Below are 21484 nucleotides of genomic sequence, written 5' to 3'. Positions count from 1 at the left end.
GAACGCGTCGTGCAATGCAACTTGACTTACTGGCCTCGACTGGGGTCAAGCGAGCCGATAATTTGATAAAGCTGTCAAGCAGAGGAAGGCCTTGAGAGGTACGTTCGAAATGGGCCAACCAAATGACCGGAATTGTGCTTGCCTAAAGACGCAGTGCGGCCGTTACGAGTAACGTGTGCTGACCGTCTGGAAGCGGGGACAGGTGAATGCTGCCCCAGGATTTCTGGCGTGTATTTTGATTGACTCATGGGGCCCCGTGTCGGTAATATGAGCTCACGACGTGGATGGGATGAGTCGGCAAATTGGGGTGCACCGGAATATAACAGCCACCAGCTTATATAAGGCACAGCAGCCGGAATGCCGAGTTTTCTAGGTTAGTGTTTGTGGTTATATGTGCCGGAAAGTTGAGTCATGCTAAATCGTTGCACATCACAACAGTGGGCAATGAGCAATATTCGAGAATACATTTGTTGGAAATCGAAGGACACAATAAAGAAGAACCACCTCTACATCGATGAGCCGTCATTTTATAGTGACATTGGAAGCATCGAGCACGTATTGTAAAAACTAATCGGATTTCTCATAGATACCGGTGAATACACAAACATAGCGTGTCTTTCTGGAAACGTCCCTATGTAGGTACGAGTTACAAAAATATGCCTTGTTCATAGAGCAAATTTAGTGTGCCGCCCCTGTAAGTATTATAGTTGGCGGGCTATCGCAAGTAACTTTAGGCCCCACAGCGGGGAACGTCCTAACCTAGCTGTCAGTACTAGGTATGGAAGGCTTCGTTACCCTATACTGGTGCACACCTACCTACTTATTTCTCTCTTTAAAGTCAATAGCATCTTTCTTATCTCGCTTCTGCCTGAATCTTACCTGACCATAGATTCACAGCGTGCTTGATCTCCTCTATCAACCTAATCAATCCATTCTTTTGCGCACAAGCTCGCTGGCTTACGGAGTACAGGCAAGTCCCAATAAGCCAGGGGCCTAGCATTCTTGCGACTTTCCATAGGTACTTTCTTGTAATGCCTAGATCTCTCAGCGGCACAGCAAGGGCCCGCGGCCTTTACATTTCTACCATCGTCAACGTCACGTCTCTCCCCTCCTACGGTGATCCAAGCGTTCACCTCGTTAGCATCTTTTCGCCTTTGGTCTGGCACGCCGCCGCGGACGACGGTGCACCCTACGATCCGCACGAACAGTAGCAGCAAAACTTGCCGCGGTTACGCCCATATTTGCAGGTTTATTATACAGCCGGGTGAATAAGCCCCTTGATTTCTGAGGATCCAATGATTACCAAGACATGCCACAGGTCAGTTACAACAACAAAGATACGTTTCAGCAGAAAGATTGAATATGCCAATGTACAAGGCCTTGGCGGGCTGCTTATTTATGGGGCAACATACCAACTTCTAATGTCACGGGGTCCGGTACGGGAAGCATAGGCGGATGTATATCAGTCTATTCTCTACGGTTCTGATAGGGTTACGGGTAACCTTATTGACAGGACGTAGCTCGAAGAGCTGCATCTTCAGTCCGGGCGGAGACAGTGAAGATATCGTCAGTCTACGGGTCCACATCGGCCCGCCCGGGATCCATCCACTTCGTGCTCATACGCAGAGCCGTGACAGGTACCCGTGGATATATGGGGACCAGGCAAATAGCTTGTGCCATAATGGAACTTACACTGCCCCGATAAACTTTAAATTGCATTGTAGTCCTCTGGGTAAAGCATCCTGTGTGCCCAACTGTTCCATGCTCCTTATATCTGTCAAAGAAGTTGGGTCTTCTGTAACATGGAACCGCAGCAAGAGATACGCAACCAAAAGTTTCACCTCAACCGTGGCAAATGCCTTGCCCAAACATATACGGGCGCCATAACCAAAGGGCATGTAATGTCTTTCCATGGTGCGAAGTTGCTCAGGGCTGGGGTGAAGCCAACGATCTGGGTCGTATACCTCGGGTCTAGGGAATATTGATCGTGAATGGTGCATGGCGAGGGTCGACGTGGAAACTATCGTCTGCAAGGCCTTGATATTAGAAGTATTTCTTTGCCGCATTTTTTTTTTCTAAATCAGGAAATCCAAGAGTGCTTACTCCTTGCGGGATAAATATACCGTCATATTCCTTGCCTGTCGGCACGACCCTCTCAGCTCTGCCGCTCGAAATGGGATTGAGCCGGTAGGATTCCTTAATGCAGGCTTCCAAGATCGGAGCTTTGTTGATATCGCCGAAACATGGAAATTCGTCTTCGCCCATCGGAAGGTTCGCAATCTCTTGCCGAACGCTGATCTGCCATTGGGGGTTACGGGCAAGGTTCCACAGCACATAAGTCAAACTGACGGTGACGGTCATCTGCGCCGCGTTCAAGTTATCCAGAAGCTCTGCATTGATCCAAGACTCTGACAGAGGCTCGCCTGACTTGGTTTTGCACTGCTCCAACCTCCTTAACAGGGTACCATCGTGTCCATTTCCCACATATGCAGCGACAGCGTTGAAGTCGTCATGTTGGCCGTCGGCGACTTTCCTGGCTGTCCATTCTTCTAGGCGATGTTCACCCGAAAGGAAAATAGGGTCCCCATATATTTTGGAGGTTAAAAAGCGGAAGATATGATATATCCATGGCAAATTGAACAGGAGTGGCTGGAAAACCTCGCAGTACTTCAAGTCGTCTAGCATGGCGAGCTCTGTGGCGGAGTTCTCAACTGTGTACGTACAGTGACCAGGGCCGAACAGGAGGTTTGTAATGTTTTCAAAGGCGTAGCGATTAGCAAGCTGGAAGAAATCAACCGTCGCGGTGCCAGAGCTCCGGTCGAAATGCTGTCTGACCTGATCTAGGAAAGCAGCCGCCCGCGCGCGAATAGGCTCCACAAATTGGGGCTGATAGATGGAAGAGGGCTGGAAAAAAGAGAAGCTATAATTTCTCCTCTCACGATGCGTTTCGTAGCTGAGACTGTTGAATGTCGCTCGTTCTCCGAACGCGATGAAATTGTCGAAGAAACTGCTCTTGGGATGACGACTACCAGCCCCGTAGATCTCTCGGGTGGTGGACGGCGCTGAGAAGGAGACTTGGCCGGGCGCAATCAAGACGATCGGGCCATAAATCTCATGCCACGCGTGGACTTTGGCGGTTCGTTGTAATTTCAAATCATAATACGCCAGAACCAGTCCTGTGATCTTGCATAACCTTGGGCCGGGGATATGCGAAAAGTCGGAGAACCAAAGTCTATACACTATGGTAAAGACAGTGAGGATGGACATGAAAATGAGCAAAGCCCCAATGGCAGGAACAAATGCGATGCTGTTCAGAAGCATTTTGGCAAAAGAAAACCCAGAAGAGCACAACCAACGCCGTGACTCATCAGCAATCAAGAAATATGGCCTGTATGGTCAATTCGGGGGTGAGTCAAGCATTCTTATACAAAATGGGTATGAAAATCGGCAATAAATATTAAGTCCTTGGTGGCAATTCTCTTTTCAGACAACACCTAGCTTTGACATTAAAATCTACCTAATCGCCCGAGAACGGGTGTAGATGTCATATTTGACGATGCGACAAAACTAACCTAGCTTTCTACCTAGGTCAGTGGATATGGAAATCAGTCTCAGACAGCATAACCACTAACAGGGTCTTGCATATTGTCATATTTTGGTGATTCCTCCGCTGCAGAGTTCCCTTTCCGTAGTACATGTTTAAAGCTTTACAGACTCTTGTAATCCTGATATGTATGCAGCAAATGAACTAAGAGACCGTAAAAGCCCTGGCCAATACTCAAGGAACCTATAAAATCTCATGGCTATCCTAATGCAACAAAAGTGAGATCTCCGCTTATTCCTAAAACGGAGTGTGTGTCCAAGGATAGTTTCTGAGAGTGCACGTTGTCAGGAGGTCTCGGATAGGCGATGACTTGTGGTCAATTCTGGAATGCCGGTAGCGAGACTACCTGCGTACTCCCCATACCGCTGGTGAACATACAGTAACCTACGACCTGATCAATCTCGCTTAACTCCTATAACACCGACCCGGCGCATTCCCATGATACACACTAGACAGACAAATGCCATCCAACCGAACATAGTCCAGAAGGCAACCCTATACCCCTTCATTAGTGCGTCAGGCGAAGACTTATCAAGAAAAGTTGAACCATTCGTGACGGACGCCGCGATGAGCTGCGCGACACTCAAGCCGATGGCACTCCCGAGCTGCGCACATGTGTTGAAGACAGCGCTGCTGAGACCCTGCATCTGCTTAGGAAACACATCCGAGATTATGAGTAGACCGATTGTGAAAAGGATATCACAGCTGATAGGCGCGAGGATCTGTCGGAAGAGAAACCATTAATAAACCTTTGGGCGGTAAGGGCTTGGCTCCCTGCAGTATTTTCACATAATGCATGCAGTGATACTATGAACGATGATGAAAGTCACGATGTAGCGTGATGAGAATATGGAAAATGTTTTTTCTAGCTCACCTGAGCGAAGAAGGCGTTTTCCCAATACAGCTGGTCGATCTGGACCACTGCCATAAGAAGTGGTGCAACGGTACTCATCACCGACGCGGCCAACAGCATCCACAAGACTGGCATACGGTGAACAAAAAAGCCGGTTGTAATACTTGTGAGCGCACCAGCAACGAGCGACGGGACGACTTGAAGCGAGGCCCGAACAGCCGACAGACCTTGGACCTGTTGGAAGCTTCAACAAAGGCAGAATAATTATCAGTATATAGACGCAGAGTAAAGCTGAGAAAGCTTACAACAGGCTACTGTATAATTCCATGCAATTGACAAGACCATTGGTCAAAAGTACCATGATGCAACAACTAGTAAAGACGTGGCTGCGCCACAACGAGTTGGGAATGAGTGCATTACGGTTGTTCTTCTCCTGACGATGCATCCAGGCAACGAAGCACGGGACCGAGAGACCACTTATGACGATCAATACGATAGTGGCCGGATCGTGGATGCTGCCGACGTCAGCTGACAGGGACCTGAATTCGAGCAGTTAATACCTCCCACGTGTACTAGTTCTCTGTGTGTGCGCGTGTTGGTGGCTGTGGTAGGGAATGGGAAGACCGTGTCGATCATTCGTCGATACTTACGCCAACACATAGGATATGGAAGCTAATCCGATGCTTGCCAGGACAATTCCGATTACGTCTATGTCCTGAATGAGTCTCTTCCAAATAAACGGAAATGAATCAAATCGAGGTTCTTGTCGCAGAGCCCAAATACTTGCAAGAAACAAGGTGCTGCTAGCAGCCGCAGCCAGGTAGAAGGCTGGCCGCCAGCCTACCGTGTCTGTGAACACTCCGCCAAGAATCAGGCCAAAACAGAAGCCGATAGGTTGAGAAAATCCCATGCAAGCAAATCCTATGTTGCGGGGTCGTCCCTCCTCCACGCTATTGGAAATGAGGGCGATGGATGAAGGCGTGATAATGGCATACGCAAGTCCTTGTGCGGCACGGAAAGCAATGATCTGCCCACTACTGCGGGCTAAGCCGCAAGCAACCGCGGCAAGGGCACTGAGGGAAGACCCTGCCAGATTCACTTTCTTAACACCAGCAACATCAGCAATAGAACCAGCCAACAAGAGGCATGACCCTGCAACTAGGAAGTAGCTGGAGCTTGGCCAGACAAGAAGACTCTCATCCAGGCGTAGCTCGGCTTGCATAGCCGGCAGCGCGACAACAACGATACCATTACAGTAGCTGCTGAAGAATGACTGGCCGCAGGCCTGGGTAATGATGAGGACTGCCCTGCTCTTCGGGTGAATGCCTGTCGTCGTTGTTGCGACCGCTGGGACGGCGGCGGCCGCTTCCTCCACTCCGGATGTTGAATCTGCTGTGGGCCTGGCGGGGGAAATATGCACATCTGCTGGCGGCGTCTCGCGATACTTCTGCAAGTCATGCAACTCGGTGGCGGTCTGTGCTGACATTGTGATGGTACTTGTGATTCGAGACTTTCGTTTTGGGGTTTGTGGGGGATTGTAACTGAAATGATGAGGGAATGCAGATTTTTATGTAGCGACAATTTTCATGGTCAGACAGACTCGGAGATAAGGTCAGTTCGGGCAGGAGGCTGGGATCAGAGTGTAGGGGTAAAGGCAAGAAGTCGTCCCTGGGCATAAGCGTACTTGACGTCCCTAGGGCTATGTGACAGACAGATATACGCAGATGCAGATTTACGTAGCATTCCGGCTGGTACCGTGCAGTGCCCGCACCATCCGATCCCACTGAATCTCATCTAACCCGCGCCGCCTGAGGGATCCCCCCCGCATATTGGCGACAGGGTTTTTGCGTCTATGGGTATGTAGGTACGCACGAGTGTTTTCTTTGCTGGTTGATTGGAGAAATCTATCCGAGAACATTGAGAGGCTCTATTCTATGGCCACAACTACAGCCCCACCAGCGGCTAAGGCTGTCCTTCTAGAATTTCATTCTACCTTGGCAGGGTTATAGTATGCCTGCCGTCGAAAAGTACCTGGACACCGCGCCATCACACAGCTGCAGGCAACTCCTGATGACGAGAAGGTATACTGTTCTGCATCGTGGAGAATTTTATACGTTTAGTATTTGGATTTCTGTGCTTAAATACAATCATCGTTTATCCTCCGCGACTCACTCCCCACTCTCGATTACCTACTTAGAATTTCTTTTTTCTTTTTTTCAGAACAGCGCACGGACTATCATTAAAGTATGTATCCACTGCTTCCATCACGATCCGTGCGCAGGCTATAGCTATCATCGTGGGCTAGAGGGAGCCAAAAGTGTAGTATGTGGCAGCTTGAGCAGACTGGTTTTCGCTAGACTGTTAGATAAGCTACACTCCCATGAACGATATTCATAGATGTTCCCCAAAAACATGCTAATCTTTGGTAGCCCAGGTTGCCATGACAGTCCAACATGGGGCTGACTCCCGCCTTTCTTTTGACCAGGAGACGCATTCCTGGATCCAGCGACTGCATGAAGCATGGTCCAATGATGGCCCCCCATCCACTTTCGCCGCCCTCCGAGACGATCTCTTGGGTCAAGTTGAGCATCTCGACATACGCATCTCCACCCTCAGCTCCCTGGCTGAGATAATCGGCTTTCACGGCCACGGAACAGACCCTGACTCCCGATGGAACGAGCTTCTGGCTACGGCCAGTCTATTCAGGTCGCGCATTAAAGGCACGGGTCGGAAACGGAAACGTGCATACAACGAGACCAACCGTCTCCGAAACCTTGCCCTGATTTCTGCCCTCTGGTCGCCCGCCGTGGTTTTCCATTATGGTTGGAACGAAGCCAGCCAGGTCCAAATGAACATGCTGCGAGCCTGCGCGGCGACCTATCCTCGTTTCTTCGTCGACTTGCTTCCCCGTTTGAACACCGTCTTGCTGGCCCGCCATTGTCAGGGCATCCAAGACTGCAGGGTTAAGACCCTAAACGAGGCACCGCTCCAGCCGCACAGAGATCTGGATCTCATAACCCTGGCCTTGGCGGTCCCCAACGTCATGGCCCAGGACCAATGGGTAACCAGTGAGGATGGCCTCGTTCCTATTGATGAGGCTGGTACATTACTCAAAAGTGCACGGCCGAGCCATCATGAAATCTATCTTCTCCGAAGGGACAGGTACGGCCTGCTCACAGCTCGAGGTGAGGAAGGCGCTCCGTCCTCGCCGCTGGACGTAGCCATAGATGCAGATCCCAACGTGTATTTTACCTCTGGTAATCCTTCCATCCCGGCTTTTCAATACCAAGCCTCACCGAAAAATACGCCAAGCTTGGATGTCGGTCACCGTGATTTGCGATCATGCCCCTTGAACGTACCCATGACCCCCCCTGTGCTGCTTCCAGAGACACAGCATCCACACTCAATTGGCACGACAAGATCAGATCCAGCAGCCGTACGCTCATCCACATTCTCATCCAGAAGTCCATCTACCGAGGCGACATCAATCACTCCCTCAACTGCACACATGTTTCCGAGTGAAAGGTGCGACCGTTCACATGAGCAAGGTTGGGACGCATTGGTGGACGTATTTACCCCAACTTTTGCTTCAGACATTGATTTATTCAATTCATGCGACCTTCCTGATACATTTGAATGGGTAACAGGAAATTCTGCTGATGCTCCAAGTTCGAACATGCCGTCAGCCAACCACCGCCCGGATCTAGGTGGGAGGTTATCCCATTCCACCTCACCCGCCTGTCCAACGCAGGATATGAGTGTACAAGACTTGCGCATAGAGTCGCCTCCGGTACTCCCGAGTCAGGGCCCTTTGACGGTGGAAGAGAGCCTCCATAATCGCTATCGCGACTTGATCATGGCACACATCCAGATAGCCGGGACCGGGACCGGGGATCAGCAGAACCAGCGAAATCACTGTACGCAATGGCTCAGTCCTTCCACTAGGTGGGCATCAGTATGGACAAAACCGGACAGCAAGCTACCTCGTGGCGGAGCAATGTCGCGCGCAGAAGCGGACATATTTTATCTGAGTTCCGATGAGGCCTTGGCAGCAGGGCAGAAGGGCGAAGTCCTCCGTAAACCTGTTGTCGTCAAGGAAACGTTCTCCGATTCTGGTATGCACACTATACAAGAATTTGCAACGCTTTGGCGTGACACCAAGACAGACGCGTCCGTCGACACCTGCTTGCTTGAACACCGATCCCCAGCAGCTCCACACAACGAGTCTCTCATGGCCATACTCTGCACAGTGCATCACGATCGGAGTTTCAGCACTGCCGATCTTCGCAACGTCACTCGGTCGCACCGACCAGTTTTTACAATGCTCCCACGCTTTCGCCTATTTGACAGTCTTGCAGAGAGAGTCCAAGACGCAATTGTAGGTAGAGCATCCGAAGTAGCTACAGAAAGATCGGAAGGAAGAGCAACAGCAAGAAATGGCTCAAACGAAGAGATCATTTCAAGACTCATCAGTCTGGTAAGTAGAGACTCTACATTCAATGCCCTAAGCCTCGCCGGCGCCTCTTCCGGCACACGAGTCGTCGCCATGGGTGGTATGTGGTTACGAAACTTGGACGGCGTCATGTTGTGCACGTTTGTCTCGGAAGAGACTGCTATCGCAGAGGCAGAGGGTCTCGCTGAGATGGGAAGAAACTGGACTCCAAACGGAAGACATAAACTCTTTGTTCTCGAGCAGGATGACGTACTGTTTATCCCGCCAGGAATACGCTTGGCATATGTAGTGCATTCTCCGACTAATAACCTCATGGAAGGCGGCAATCTCTGGGACAGTCTGAATATTGTCGAAGTTCTACATGCTGTTCATTGGGCATATACACACCGTCTGGCACTGGCCGACCCCATTGCTGAACAGCTTCCGCACTTCCTCACTGAGCTTGAGGTGCTCGTGAAACACCAGCTAGAATATTTCCGAGGTCCAGAGACTGAGAAGGATTTCTTGCACTTGTTTGAGCTGGCTATCTCCAAGCTCGCATCACTGGGACTCTAGTCGTTAGTTTCTCACGATATCCAGACTATGCATGGTTAGATCACATTGGACTTGCATGACAAACACTAATCAGAAACACTGTGCCGACAAAATTAGTATGTGAAGGGATGTATGGGTATAACGGCAAAAGGTACTGCTTCTAGAAGTTTGCCTGGGTAGGTGTCGACTGTAATAATGTGAGAATATCGAAAAGCCATGAGTTTTGGCAATTGTGCTAGAATATCGCAAAAAGTAGTGGGAAAGTCGGCTAATCAATGCTACTCATCGAGTCTATTGAAGTATCTACCAGTCAAAATGATTCCCTTTTGTGAACCTGTTCGGCGACGTGATCGGCCATGCACTGACTCAGCACGCCATCGCCGGGTTGATGCAAAAGTCTGGTGGAGGCAATCTGTAGGGATGCATAAATATCCATTTATGTAGACACTCTTCAGATAAACACAGCAATGTATTTACTGGAGATCCCACGAGACACATCATCACAAGGCTTTGTATCTATGACATACATACCTACCTCAGTGCCTGGATCTAACACGACGGGAAGGAATCACGATTTAAATGCCTGGATACAAGGTAATCATATAATCCTTCCACAATCTGTTATCCTCCCACATTTTATTCTTTCTTTGACATTCATATTATTATAGCACCCCATTCATCCTCTCTTACTTCCGAAGCCATTTTCGACATCCCAGAATCAGCATCCCCAGCCCAGCAGAGGCCAGCAACATCATGACAACAGTGGTTCTCTCCATGGCTCACACCCCTGGTGCCTCCTCTATTGCCGCACTTCTTATCACGACTTTAGTTCTCTACTTACTTCACCGCGGCCGCCTTTTTCTTTCCAGCAAAGGCCATGAACAGCGCCAACCTCCAGCTCCGCGAGAGAAGATCCTGTCTCGACGGCTTCAGACCAAGATGGAGGAGCGGATGAAACGCTACAAAGACATGTACTACAAGTTGCAAAACCTGGAGGAATTCCCTGAAGTCTTACCAGAAGCGCGCCAAATGCTACAGTCGCTCTTGGAACAAGGTCTCCTGATGGCGCGTTACAAGCCGCGCGCGCGGAGCATCCGGAGCATGAAGGACTTCGACCCCGAAGCATTGCGCAAGTTCTTAGAGGCGGAACAGGCCGACGTCTTGCACGAGTTTGAGTCCTACGTGCAAAGAAGAGAAGCTGGCGGCGATCGTGAACTCTGCAAAACATTTGAGGATGCTCGCCAGTACCTGGTAAATAGCGCCCCATGGAATTATACTGACGGAGCGTGGCTGTCCCGCACGCATCAGATCACCACTCCGTTCGCCTTACGGACTGTGACCAAGAACGCATGGCAGATATTCTCCGAGGAGCTTGGCGACGGCGATATGGAGAAGAACCACATTGTGCTGTACCGGGAGCTCTTGCACAGTATTGGCGTGGACCTCCCGGATGGCGATTCGGCCGATTTTCTTGACCCGCGCCACGGGATGGGCGACGAGTCCGTCTGGCGATACGCAATTGGGCAGCTGCTCATTTCCATCTTTCCCAACGACTTCCTGCCCGAGATCTTGGGGTTCAATCTACACTACGAGGCGCCAGCACTCAGCGGCTACAAAGCCAACCGCGAATTTCCCGAGCTGGGAATTTCGCCATATTACTACGCTCTGCACATCTCCATCGACAATGCCGACTCGGGTCATTCGGCCATGGCACTGGGCAACATTATTAATTTCATGGAGGTGGTGCGTGAAACAGGCCTGATGGACTACGAGAATGCCTGGAAGCGTGTTCAGGCCGGTTATCTCTTTGGTCAAAGCCTCGATGACAACGAAACTGTTGACCATTATGAAGAAAAGCTGGTCGAGTTCTTGCACAGGAAAGGTGATCTTGCGCGCAAGATCCATTGCACCAGCAGAGCACGGATTGGAGGCCGTAGTCTGTCATCGTGGTTCTCGGAGCCCCAGCCAGACAATGGCAGGAAAAGCGAACAGGAAAAAGGCGACAACGTTGAGGATTGGAAGGATGAGTTCATTGTGGCCCTGGCTGATTCGAAGCCTTGGGTATACCGAGGTGACAGCAAGAAAAGTCTACTCATGAGAGAGCTTGCCTGGAAAGGCAGGATGTTCGGTGCCTTCACCCACAACGAAGTCGAGATCATGAGCACGTGGATTGACTCGTTGAAGGCAACCAAGATCGCCGACCCAAAAGAGGTATATTGGGCGTTGGTCGGGGGCTACGAGAACGTAGAGAAGAAGTTTGATGTACGGAGGCGGGATGTGGCTGTGACGCACCCAGTGTTTCCTCCCATGCAGGAGTGGTCGCCAAGCACAGTTGGTCACTTCAGCCCTCGACCGCCGCTGAACATTGCTCCGGATCAAGCCAACCTTGGTTCATTGTGGCCGCTTTGGTTTGCGCACACATGTCTCCTCGAGAACATGATCAGTTCTCCGCACCAGACTATCAGACCGCTCGCATCCACATGCTTGCAAATCCTCCGAGCTGAGAAGGGCTACCAACCTGAAGGCACGGGTATCGCATGCATGGATGAGCAGCTTAGCCCCAGCTACAGCCCCGATCTCATCGCGCTAGGCCTCAGCATGCTCCAGAGACAAAAGATCCCTGAGCCCAGTTGCCTCGGCGATATCGTTGGAGCGCAGGACAATGAAGATCTCACGGGTGCCGCCAAGTTTGCCTTGACCCTGTTGAGTTGGGCTCAGAGGCCCCGGAAGAATGGAGGTTTTTTGCTCGGATTGTCCCGAGCATTTCTCGATTTGGAGGTCTGGGTAGCCGGTAACGACAGGCTACTTGGCGGTAAAGAGAGGACAGCTCTGTGGAGCGTGACGGAGAGAAAAGCGGCCAGGTATGAAAGTTGTCTGAATCATCTCAGAGGTGATGGTTTGAAATGCCGCGAGTTCGTCGGTGGTTACGAGCATGGGCGAGATCAAATCGAGAAATTTCTAGGATAGGAGATATAAAACTTGAGCAGTCTATGAACGATTGTCCCATCTCATGGAGGAGGGGATATCGACCTCTCATGTTGGACATTTTCTTGATAATTCGCAGTCATTAGATCATTGTCTCTTTTTTTGAAAACACGTCAGTAATTCACGCAGACCTTTGCATAATCGATGCGGAAACGGCCGATAACCCTTGGTCAATTAGAATCAAACTCAACTCTATATCTTGGCTCGAGGAGACTCAAACAAATCGAACATGATAAGATCAATCTCATTCGGCCCCTGATAGCACCGATGCAGCGGTGCGTACAGGCGGTCGTTGGAGTTTCTCTGCAATTCCTCTCCCGCGTTTACAATCGGCATGTTCTTATTGACCTCAACCAGCTTCCACTCCTGAGTTGTGCGATCCAAGACCTCAAGAAAAGGCTCGTCGTAGAAGGTCAGCGTTAGAAAGCCATCGTCCAGATGCGAAGGCATGATGAAAGACCCAGGTTTCACCTTGGATATCGCCAAGTACAAGTTGCTCAGTCCGGGATTCCCGGGATCATCCAGAGCTGCTGGGACAGGCGGATCCATCGACTTGCACACTGCTGTTCCCAGCTCCCGCAGCACATTGTCGATGAAGTCTGATGTGCTTGCGACCTTTTCTGAGACGGGGTGCAAGTCTGTGGGCAAGTCCAGCGTATTCTGAACCTTTTCCTCGCGTCCCAACTGTGGAGAGCAAGAGATGAGTAAACTGCATTCGCGAATTTTCACTAGACTGAGATAAATGGACACTCACATGGATTTTCTCAACTCCTGTGTCAAATGTGTAAAATCTGGGAGATGAAGTGTCAGCGACAAAGTCGCGAAAGTCCTTGTCTCGTGAATCCATAATACGTGAATGAAGTTTACGAACCCTTTGTAGTATATGCCGGAATGATACTTCATCTTTTCCTCCGCTGTTCGTTCGAAAAAATTGCGTTGGTGGCGGTAAACTGGCGCCAAATCTGCCAAAAAGTCTTCCGAAGTTGGACCCGCCATATCCAGGAAGAAGAGTCCTTCATTGGAAAGTATACGAACCATCTTCTGTATCTCATCGCTGTCTGCAGCCAATATGCGCTCATAGCTGAGCACCTCCAGCGGCATTGTCTTGCGGTGTTCGTCCGTCGCCATGGCAAGAAGATGTTATTTGGATTATGATGCGCAGCCCGAGCAGTGGATATCAGAAACGTGGATATTCAAAACACAACGCGTTTTAAGTACTCGATGCCCGAGGATGGTTTGTCTCTTGCAAAGTAGCCAAAGTCAAGCGTCGTCGACTGTTTAGTATACCCACCCACCTGATCACCTGCCAAGACTCTCGATGGTTCCCTTTTGCCCCTCCTCGCATTACCAAGCAATCAGAATCATTAAGCATTCTTCAATTAGCACCAGGTTAGTTTTCTCTTTCTCTTTTGAGCATCAAGAATGCAACATATTTTTCTTTTATCTTCCTGATGGTATTGAGACCACAGCTGCCGCAGCCAGAATGCACTGCAACGATGTTTGTCCTGTCCTGTCATTTGAGTCATAAGATTTCGCTAGCTAATTGCTAGTCAGATCCCATACAATCAGCATAAAATGAACGGAAGTCATGTTTCAAACCTCCTGCGACATGACTGTGGTCTCGAGACCTTCGACGCCCGTGTCCACAGCACTCCTACAGTGGGACCTGATGGAAGCGCCACGGTTCTGTTGCGACGGCACGGGCGGTTCATAGAAGCCTATCTCGAACCGGCTTTAGAATACCGTGACAGCCTTCACCTGGCTCAGCGTCTTACTAAAGAGTCTCTTGTACGGGCATGGGGCTCATTGGCGATCCAAAATGGCGATGCTGAAAATGAAGTCGCTTCTCGGGCTACTAGAATCAAGATCACTAAGATTCGCATATTGTCCGTGGCAAAAGAAGATCTTCCGGACTGCGCGAGTCTTCATGTGGCCTCTGCCAAGGACCTACCACCGATCGAGTCACGATTGAATGACCGGCTCCTGGACGGTCGAGTTGCTGCAACGGCTGCCGTATTCAGGCTCTTCTCGGGCGTTCATGAGATTTCGGTTCAGTATCTGGCTCAGCATGACTTCCATCATATACCAACTCCGGCCTTCATCGGCTACAGATTTCCCGAGGAAGATGACGATTACTTCGCGCTGCAATACTTTGACAAAACAGCCAGGTTGGCACCTACCGGTGAGATATATCTAGGTATGGCTCTTTCTGCCGACCTAGAGCGTGTGTATGACTATCATACCGTTTTCCGCCGGGAGTCTGTTTCCGATGGGCGGCATTTGACCGAGGTGAGCCTTCCCATTATTATTGTGGCTGAAGCCCAGTTGTTTGGAAGGGATAATCGCTAACAGGATTGAAGTTCACGATGCTTGAGCTCGTGAGCAACATACGTCACGATTGGACGGAAATCCTCGAACTTGCGGATAACCTTCTTGTTTCACTTATCCGATCCCTTCAAACGCAGGAGAAATATACGGCGCTGATTGAGGCAGCAAAACGACTGTACCCCGCTGCGGGAACATTCAAGCTGGGACTGAACAAAGAGGGGCGACTTCTACGGCTGCGATTTGACAAAGCCAAACAGGTCCTTCGGGACCCGTTGGGTTTTAAGTCGAATGACGAAGATGATCTCACGTAAGTCTTGAGCCGCTCCTTTCACCGTGCCCAACTAGACGTGAAATCTCGAGAACAATAATTCACATACACTTATATCTAGGAGAGAGGAGGAGGAAGCCCTCGGCCGCTTCTTTGCAAGCGTTGATTCATCGTTGGGGCCTCCTACCGATGTGTTTATTATTACACACTTCCCCCGGCATTTGCGCCCGTGCAACGTGTATCCATCGGACGATGGAGACAACACGAGCCAGTCTTTCGACATCATCATGCGCGGGCAGGAAATCGTTACAGGGTGCCGTTTGCTTCACTCTTACGAGGATTTACGCAGTGCGTTCATCAGTCGTCCGTATCCCATAGACCCCGACTCGCCTGAATGGCGTCCCTACGTGAGAGCGCACGAGATCGGCATGCCGCCATGGGGTGGATTTGGACGTGAGTCTTTGTTTTCATTTCCTGAACTGTTCCATCAGCTCCACATGCGTGTTACCCGACGTAGCTACACCTCTACGAGCTCGCCGTAATCACGTTGAGACATGGTTGAGATGATTCTAATCAGATTATAGTGGGTATCAATCGCTTTGTACAAGGGTTTCTAGGACTGACTGACGTCCGAGAATCCGTTCTTTTCCCTCGCGATGCAGCTCGACTAACGCCATAATGACCACGCCAACCATTAGATGCCAGTGTGTCTTACCTAAATCAACGGGTCAAAAGGATATGCGAATACTCAAGTAGCTCTGTGACGCGGCGGTGCATATACCTACAGCATAATGAGTGTATAGATATTGAGATATTTCAAGTCTTTTATCCTTTGATGCGCATAATTTCCATCCTTTTATTTTTTGCCATTATTGTGAATCGAATATATAAATTTCAATCAAACTTTTTTTTAACAAAAAAACACGCAAACGGAACAGCTTTATATTCGGCACAGTATAATGATTATATTGAAGATAAACCGAAGTATAAGGACTGTTAGGTTTATATTATTAGAAACGTAGAATGTAAAAGAATACATTAAGCAAAAAGCTTTTTAGTGCCACATTTGTACTTGCTGATCGCGGGTAGGAGCAAGATTTGGTCGCCATCAGTATCGGCGGTAATGCAGAGAAGAAGACTGGTCCTTGTATGATCGCTACTAGTGCTACCTTCTATAATCCTATCGGACATTTGTGCTCTGACTTCTCCACTTACTGACGTTTGCCGAGCCACCCGGTTGATTTCTAATAAAGCCAAGACGTGCTGACAACATATCATGAGATCGCCGGCTCTTATTGGCGAATGCCACTTTTTCTTCTTCTTTTTTTTCCAGATCCCAAACCCAGGTGGAGGCTGATGATGATTCTCCACACGAATCCAACCGGGGAATCTGATATGATCGAGCACAGAGTTATGTATTGCTTACAGTACCCACGTCGGGGTTTGCTCGAATCCAACTCATCGAAGCAATTGCTTCTCCTTGTGCGCAAATACAGACCGCGTAAGCACTTTCGCGATAGTACAGAGCTTTGAGGCGCATATCAAATTGACGCGCATTATATAAATGACCTCGTCATGCTCCGCTACCATCTGGCAATCAATCATTACCATGAGTCTCGTCTGCCATCACCTGTTACCATATCATGGTAATGAGCTAACCACCATAAAGTCAGACCGTGTCTCATGTTCTAACTGACTAAAAATATTCAGGATAGTGTCCCCACCGTCACGTCAGTCGCTCTACGTGGTACTCGCAGAGGCATCCTTGGTCGGGGACAGGACCGTCCTATATTGACATACCTGGGACCTCAGGACGTCTTGTACGCGATACCCCCCTAGCCAGGATCAAGACCGGATACAAGCTGTTGTCGAACCCTCCCCGCAACTCTCAAGCCGCATTCGGCTCGGTCTGAGAAGATGCAATGCAACACGTTTTACTTTCCCCAGCTTTCCCCTACGCGAGGCCAAACAGATCTTGGCTACCAGAGAGATGAGAGTAGGTATGCAGTTGAGGTGCCCGGCCTACAGCACTACAGCGCAGAGGAGGAAGACACCGAGCCGCGTCCATACTTGAACAATTTTGCAGACGTCAAGTTCGAGCCTCTCGTCGTCTTGCACACTTCTGGATCTATAAATGCTAGAAATTTGGAAGGCAGTTCCGCAGAGTCATCACAGGTTCTAGCAATGAAGCGTTTGAAGTTTTCTGAGAGCCTTGTCGGCACCACAAAATGCTGTGCGACCCTGGACGCAAGTCTCGGCTCTAAGGTATCTCCATCGTTGGCAACGTCGGAGACCATCTCGGAACAGTACGTGGGGAATAGGGTAAAGTAATGGAGTTTCTAGATTGACGCAGACATTCTTGTTTAGTATCGTTTGTCTAAATGTAATTTGTTACATGCAAATGGCATTGCCAGAGGGTGGATACTGTATGCCACTCACCAGGTTGGCTCATTGGTCGGTTTCGCTGCCGCCCGGCTTGTATCATAGCTGAAAACATCGTTCCCAAAAATATTGCTGACAGTACCCAATTCCCCCCACCTCTGTCTTTCTCTCTATGCCCTCAACGCAACTCAACTGCACAGCATTGCATCACACCCTTTCAGCACTACGCCCTACGCATTCAAGGACAGTTGACCACCATGTCGTCCGTTGCAAGCTCCAACAAAACCCCTAGAGGTGTGAAACCAGCATTCGTGCCAAGTGGTACAGACGCTCAGAGTACTCCGATACGTAATAAACAACCATCCGTAGAAAGAGTTACAGACCGTCTGGAGACTCCCTCGCTGGATGACCGCTCCTACCGCGTTATTCGCTTGTCTAACCAGCTCGAAGCTCTGCTCGTCCATGACGCAGAGACCGACAAGGCTAGCGCCGCCCTTGATGTCAATGTTGGGAGTTTCGGCGATGAGGACGATATGCCCGGCATGGCTCAGGCCGTTGAGCATCTTCTGTTCATGGGGACCAAGAAATACCCAACCGAGAATGCATACAACCAGTACCTTTCCGCCCACTCGGGGTATTCAAATGCATACACTGGTGGGACGTCGACAAACTACTTTTTCGAGCTCAATGCGAAGCCAACCGACGATGCACAGATATCTGATAATAACAATTCTCCGCTATACGGCGCCCTTGATCGATTTGCGCAGTTTTTTATCGAGCCTCTTTGCTTATCTTCGACCTTGGACCGTGAGCTCAATGCAGTGGATTCGGAGAATAAGAAGAACCTACAAAGCGACCAATGGCGCCTGAACCAGTTGTCCAAGTCTCTTTCGAATCCCAAGGATCCGTACTGCCATTTCTCAACCGGCAACTACGAAGTTCCAAAGACTTTTCCCGAGTCTCGGGGGATTGATGTACAGGCCAATTTCATTGAATTCCATAAAAAGCACTACTCGGCAAACAGGATGACGCTGTGTGTCCTGGGTCGTGAGCCATTGGATTTGTTGGAACAATGGATTGTCGAATTCTTCTCGGCAGTGCCGGATAAGAGGCTTCCTTCGAACCGATGGGAGCCAGAAAAGTTGTATTCCAAGGAATTTCTTGGTATCCAAAGCTTCGACAAGCCTGCAATGGATTATAGAGAGCCCAGTTTTTTCCCCTTCTTGGACAAAGAGTTCCTCTACGAGTCACAGCCCAGTCGGAGGTATATGCATAATTCTCGTATACCAGAAGACCTGTATTTGAATTCCCTTGGTCAAGAAGATGATTCTGATGACCCTGAAATGACTCGAGTGACGCAACGCAGACACCGCAGAGGGCGTGGTGCTCGCAAGAACAATGCATATTGGAAGCAGATAAACAGCGAGGTCAATACGGTCAGTTCTCCGCAGTCACAAAATAAACCTTCCATTAATACCAGGTCTCTAGAATCCATTTGATGGTCGCGAGCTGCTCTTTGACGATGGAAACGGGAGTTTGAAGGCGCCTCGTATGGCAAATCTTGATACACAGCTCAAAATCTCAAAGCACAAAGGGGATGACTTGGTAATGTCTTCACACTGTGCAAAGGAGCTTGGACTCTTGGGCCGCATATCTTCCGACTTTGAGGATCCTTGCTTGAGAAGCATCTCTGGACACTCAACAGCTGTAAAAGGCATCTTACGAAACGTGCAGTTCCGTCTCAAAGGCGGCTCGGTCACATTCCGACGTGACTTCTGGGTTTCCGACTCCATCAATGATATCGTCGATGTCATGATTGGGGCCAACTTCATCAAAGACCATTTCAAATTGTTGTTCGAGAGGGTCAAGGAATGCGTAAGCACGTTTGCCACGTGGTTCTCCAAGAAGAGAGAGACTCCCGAGCAGAAGGCAGAACGCGAAGAGAGAGAGCGTCAGCAACAGATACAGATTCTCGAGAACGAGACGAAGCGCTTGCGTGAAGAGAGCGAGATGTACAAGCAGTCTGGAAGGGCAAACGATGGCAGCCAGCAAGGCGGGTCGCAGAGAGCACCCTTGGCGGGTCGCTCTTAGACCCAAGAGAAGGGCCTCCGTATAAGGTCTTAGAGCGAGGTTCAGCTACCGCGCGGATTTTGTCGAGTCTAGGTGCACCACCAGGATGACGACAGGTTTAAAGGGCGATCGCTTTGCTGGATCCCTAAATGCATGGTCAGACTTTGACACCTATTGATGATTGATACAGGAAAGAATCTCTTTTGGATGGATCCCTCAGTCATCAAAATACTGCTCGGGAGCCTTTGTGGATGATGAGAGATATCTAGGTAATCAATTCATCTGGATGCCCCCCTTTCAAGAGACCAAAACACATCATCGTGTTGACCATGGATACAAGCAGCCTCAATCATTGCATCCAAGCCACAGGCATCTCTAGTGACTCCCTAACAAGCATGTTTGCCGTAAAATTAATCTATTTCAAAACACCCCCATCATATGGTCGTATTGCTAGTAAGGTAAGGGCCACTCTTGTGATATTCTGATGCCTAAGTAGAACTTGTACCGATGAACACAACTTGGACGGCGGCAAACCTTGATAAGATATCACGGTCAGACCTTCTGCCAAACACATTATTGCAAATGTACTTACGCTGAAGTCGCGCCAAAAACTTCGACCAACTCTCCATCATTCATGAACCACAAGGCACTCGAGAAAACAACGCTGAATACGCCAACCAATCCTAGTCGACTACCCATATTCTCGACAAAGTATAGAACGATGATTGCAAGAATGGGCAACAGAGAGGCAATGACAGTGCAGATGAAATTGGAAACCGCAATCAGACGAGAGTCTTCGTATGTGACGATATCAGCGTCCGCATGACTCGGCCGTGTTGGCCGATTCGACCGCGAAAGGCTCTGGCGGACCCTATCCATCTGGTCAAGGTTACTTTCATGTGTCAGGCAAATGAGGCATACTTGTAATCATACCATGGCGCTATTAACAAAGTGGTGATATACAGGCAAGACCTTGTTAGTAATGAATCTGGAGATGCGGTTGGGGTGGAGCGGAGAGGAGAGAGACATGAGGTCTGCGCCCTGTGCCCAGGTATCATGATCGCGACCGACAAGGTATACGCCGCCTAGTCTTGGCTCTCTCAGCCAGCTCTGGAATTTATGTAGCTCGTGTGGCTCAGGACCAGGAAACTTTGAAATCTGGCAGTACTGGAATACAGCATCATCTATAGAGTCATTTAGCATCACTCTTCTTTTACTTCGGGATGGAAACTGCTGCGGCCAGACTGACTGTATTCCTTGAGTACCTTGCGGAGCTGCTGCCACTTTTCCCATTGCTGTCCCGAGTCGGGCGCATTGTGCATGTGAGCGAGCGTATACCAGTCCAAGGCAAATGTTCGCCTATCTCGGTCTTCTGAACTGTTGTTTTTGGCTTCAAGCGCTCGTAGATCCTTTTCTAGCCCCACGATTTCAGCTTGTAAATAGAGAATGTTTTGTAGATTGAGGTTTGCAAAACGTCGGACCATGACGTCTTCGGGGTGTTCTGCCATGAAAGCGGCAATTTTAGTATATCCCTGAGTGTCCATATTGACTTGTGTTCCGCAAGAACTCGATTGAAATCTAGCCTAATGCGCTCAACGATCTTAAGACTCACTACGGCTTCTATATTTGGTGAGGCTGAGAAGTGGTTAAGCCAGGAATCGGTCGTCTTGTCAAACGCCTTCAATGCAGAGATTCACGTGGTTCGCACTCTGGGCATGTAGGTAGTAGCCGGGCGGCTGTGGCGCTGAATCGAGCGGGAGTTTTGGTAAATTGTTCCGCTTGATCGTCGCCTAGCGAGTACCTCCAGCAGCAACCCCACCCCCAAGCTTTGATTTACCCTACTCCTGCCCCCACCGCGCTCTGATCGGGCGTGAATTGGGTACAGGCCAACGCAAGCCCCTCAAGACCGAGCGCTTCTGCCCGTTAGCCACCTTCGCGCTGCTTATCATCGTCGTGTTTTGAATGCTTTTCACCCAAAATCGCAGGTCTTTTTTTTTTTTTTTTTTT

The 21484-nt window shown here is 49.6% G+C and overlaps 9 protein-coding genes across 9 annotated transcripts; 5 read left to right on the top strand and 4 right to left on the bottom strand.

Moving 5' to 3' along the window:
- Positions 1–1688: 1688 nt before the first annotated feature.
- On the bottom strand, positions 1689–3321 carry PFICI_10850 (uncharacterized protein; the record flags this gene model as incomplete). The annotated part of the gene is made up of 2 exons (XM_007839431.1): positions 1689–2027; positions 2104–3321. 2 exons carry the CDS (start codon positions 3319–3321, stop codon positions 1689–1691), a joined length of 1557 nt encoding a protein of 518 aa, XP_007837622.1.
- A 678-nt stretch (positions 3322–3999) lies between these two features.
- Positions 4000–5943, bottom strand: PFICI_10849 (uncharacterized protein; the record flags this gene model as incomplete). Its single annotated transcript, XM_007839430.1, has 4 exons — positions 4000–4326; positions 4479–4701; positions 4763–4996; positions 5108–5943. The coding sequence occupies 4 exons, from the start codon at positions 5941–5943 to the stop codon at positions 4000–4002; spliced, it is 1620 nt and encodes a 539-aa protein (XP_007837621.1).
- A 954-nt stretch (positions 5944–6897) lies between these two features.
- Positions 6898–9465, top strand: PFICI_10848 (uncharacterized protein; the record flags this gene model as incomplete). The annotated part of the gene is made up of 1 exon (XM_007839429.1): positions 6898–9465. One exon carries the CDS (start codon positions 6898–6900, stop codon positions 9463–9465), a length of 2568 nt encoding a protein of 855 aa, XP_007837620.1.
- A 732-nt stretch (positions 9466–10197) lies between these two features.
- On the top strand, positions 10198–12411 carry PFICI_10847 (uncharacterized protein; the record flags this gene model as incomplete). The annotated part of the gene is made up of 1 exon (XM_007839428.1): positions 10198–12411. The coding sequence occupies one exon, from the start codon at positions 10198–10200 to the stop codon at positions 12409–12411; it is 2214 nt and encodes a 737-aa protein (XP_007837619.1).
- A 210-nt stretch (positions 12412–12621) lies between these two features.
- Positions 12622–13557, bottom strand: PFICI_10846 (uncharacterized protein; the record flags this gene model as incomplete). Its single annotated transcript, XM_007839427.1, has 3 exons — positions 12622–13113; positions 13184–13220; positions 13301–13557. 3 exons carry the CDS (start codon positions 13555–13557, stop codon positions 12622–12624), a joined length of 786 nt encoding a protein of 261 aa, XP_007837618.1.
- A 447-nt stretch (positions 13558–14004) lies between these two features.
- On the top strand, positions 14005–15567 carry PFICI_10845 (uncharacterized protein; the record flags this gene model as incomplete). The annotated part of the gene is made up of 3 exons (XM_007839426.1): positions 14005–14718; positions 14790–15064; positions 15147–15567. 3 exons carry the CDS (start codon positions 14005–14007, stop codon positions 15565–15567), a joined length of 1410 nt encoding a protein of 469 aa, XP_007837617.1.
- Positions 15568–16942: 1375 nt separating this feature from the next.
- Positions 16943–17356, top strand: PFICI_10844 (uncharacterized protein; the record flags this gene model as incomplete). Its single annotated transcript, XM_007839425.1, has 1 exon — positions 16943–17356. One exon carries the CDS (start codon positions 16943–16945, stop codon positions 17354–17356), a length of 414 nt encoding a protein of 137 aa, XP_007837616.1.
- A 308-nt stretch (positions 17357–17664) lies between these two features.
- PFICI_10843 (uncharacterized protein) lies at positions 17665–19498 on the top strand (the record flags this gene model as incomplete). Its single annotated transcript, XM_007839424.1, has 2 exons — positions 17665–18843; positions 18896–19498. 2 exons carry the CDS (start codon positions 17665–17667, stop codon positions 19496–19498), a joined length of 1782 nt encoding a protein of 593 aa, XP_007837615.1.
- A 467-nt stretch (positions 19499–19965) lies between these two features.
- On the bottom strand, positions 19966–21021 carry PFICI_10842 (uncharacterized protein; the record flags this gene model as incomplete). The annotated part of the gene is made up of 4 exons (XM_007839423.1): positions 19966–20011; positions 20070–20356; positions 20411–20661; positions 20727–21021. 4 exons carry the CDS (start codon positions 21019–21021, stop codon positions 19966–19968), a joined length of 879 nt encoding a protein of 292 aa, XP_007837614.1.
- Between the last annotated feature and the right edge of the window lie 463 nt (positions 21022–21484).

This window comes from Pestalotiopsis fici (assembly GCF_000516985.1).
Source record: "Pestalotiopsis fici W106-1 unplaced genomic scaffold PFICI_Scf_8, whole genome shotgun sequence".
Lineage (NCBI taxonomy): Eukaryota > Fungi > Ascomycota > Sordariomycetes > Amphisphaeriales > Sporocadaceae > Pestalotiopsis > Pestalotiopsis fici.
The sequence above is the reverse complement of the archived record's forward strand: the minus strand, read 5'-3'. Positions and strand labels throughout refer to the sequence as shown.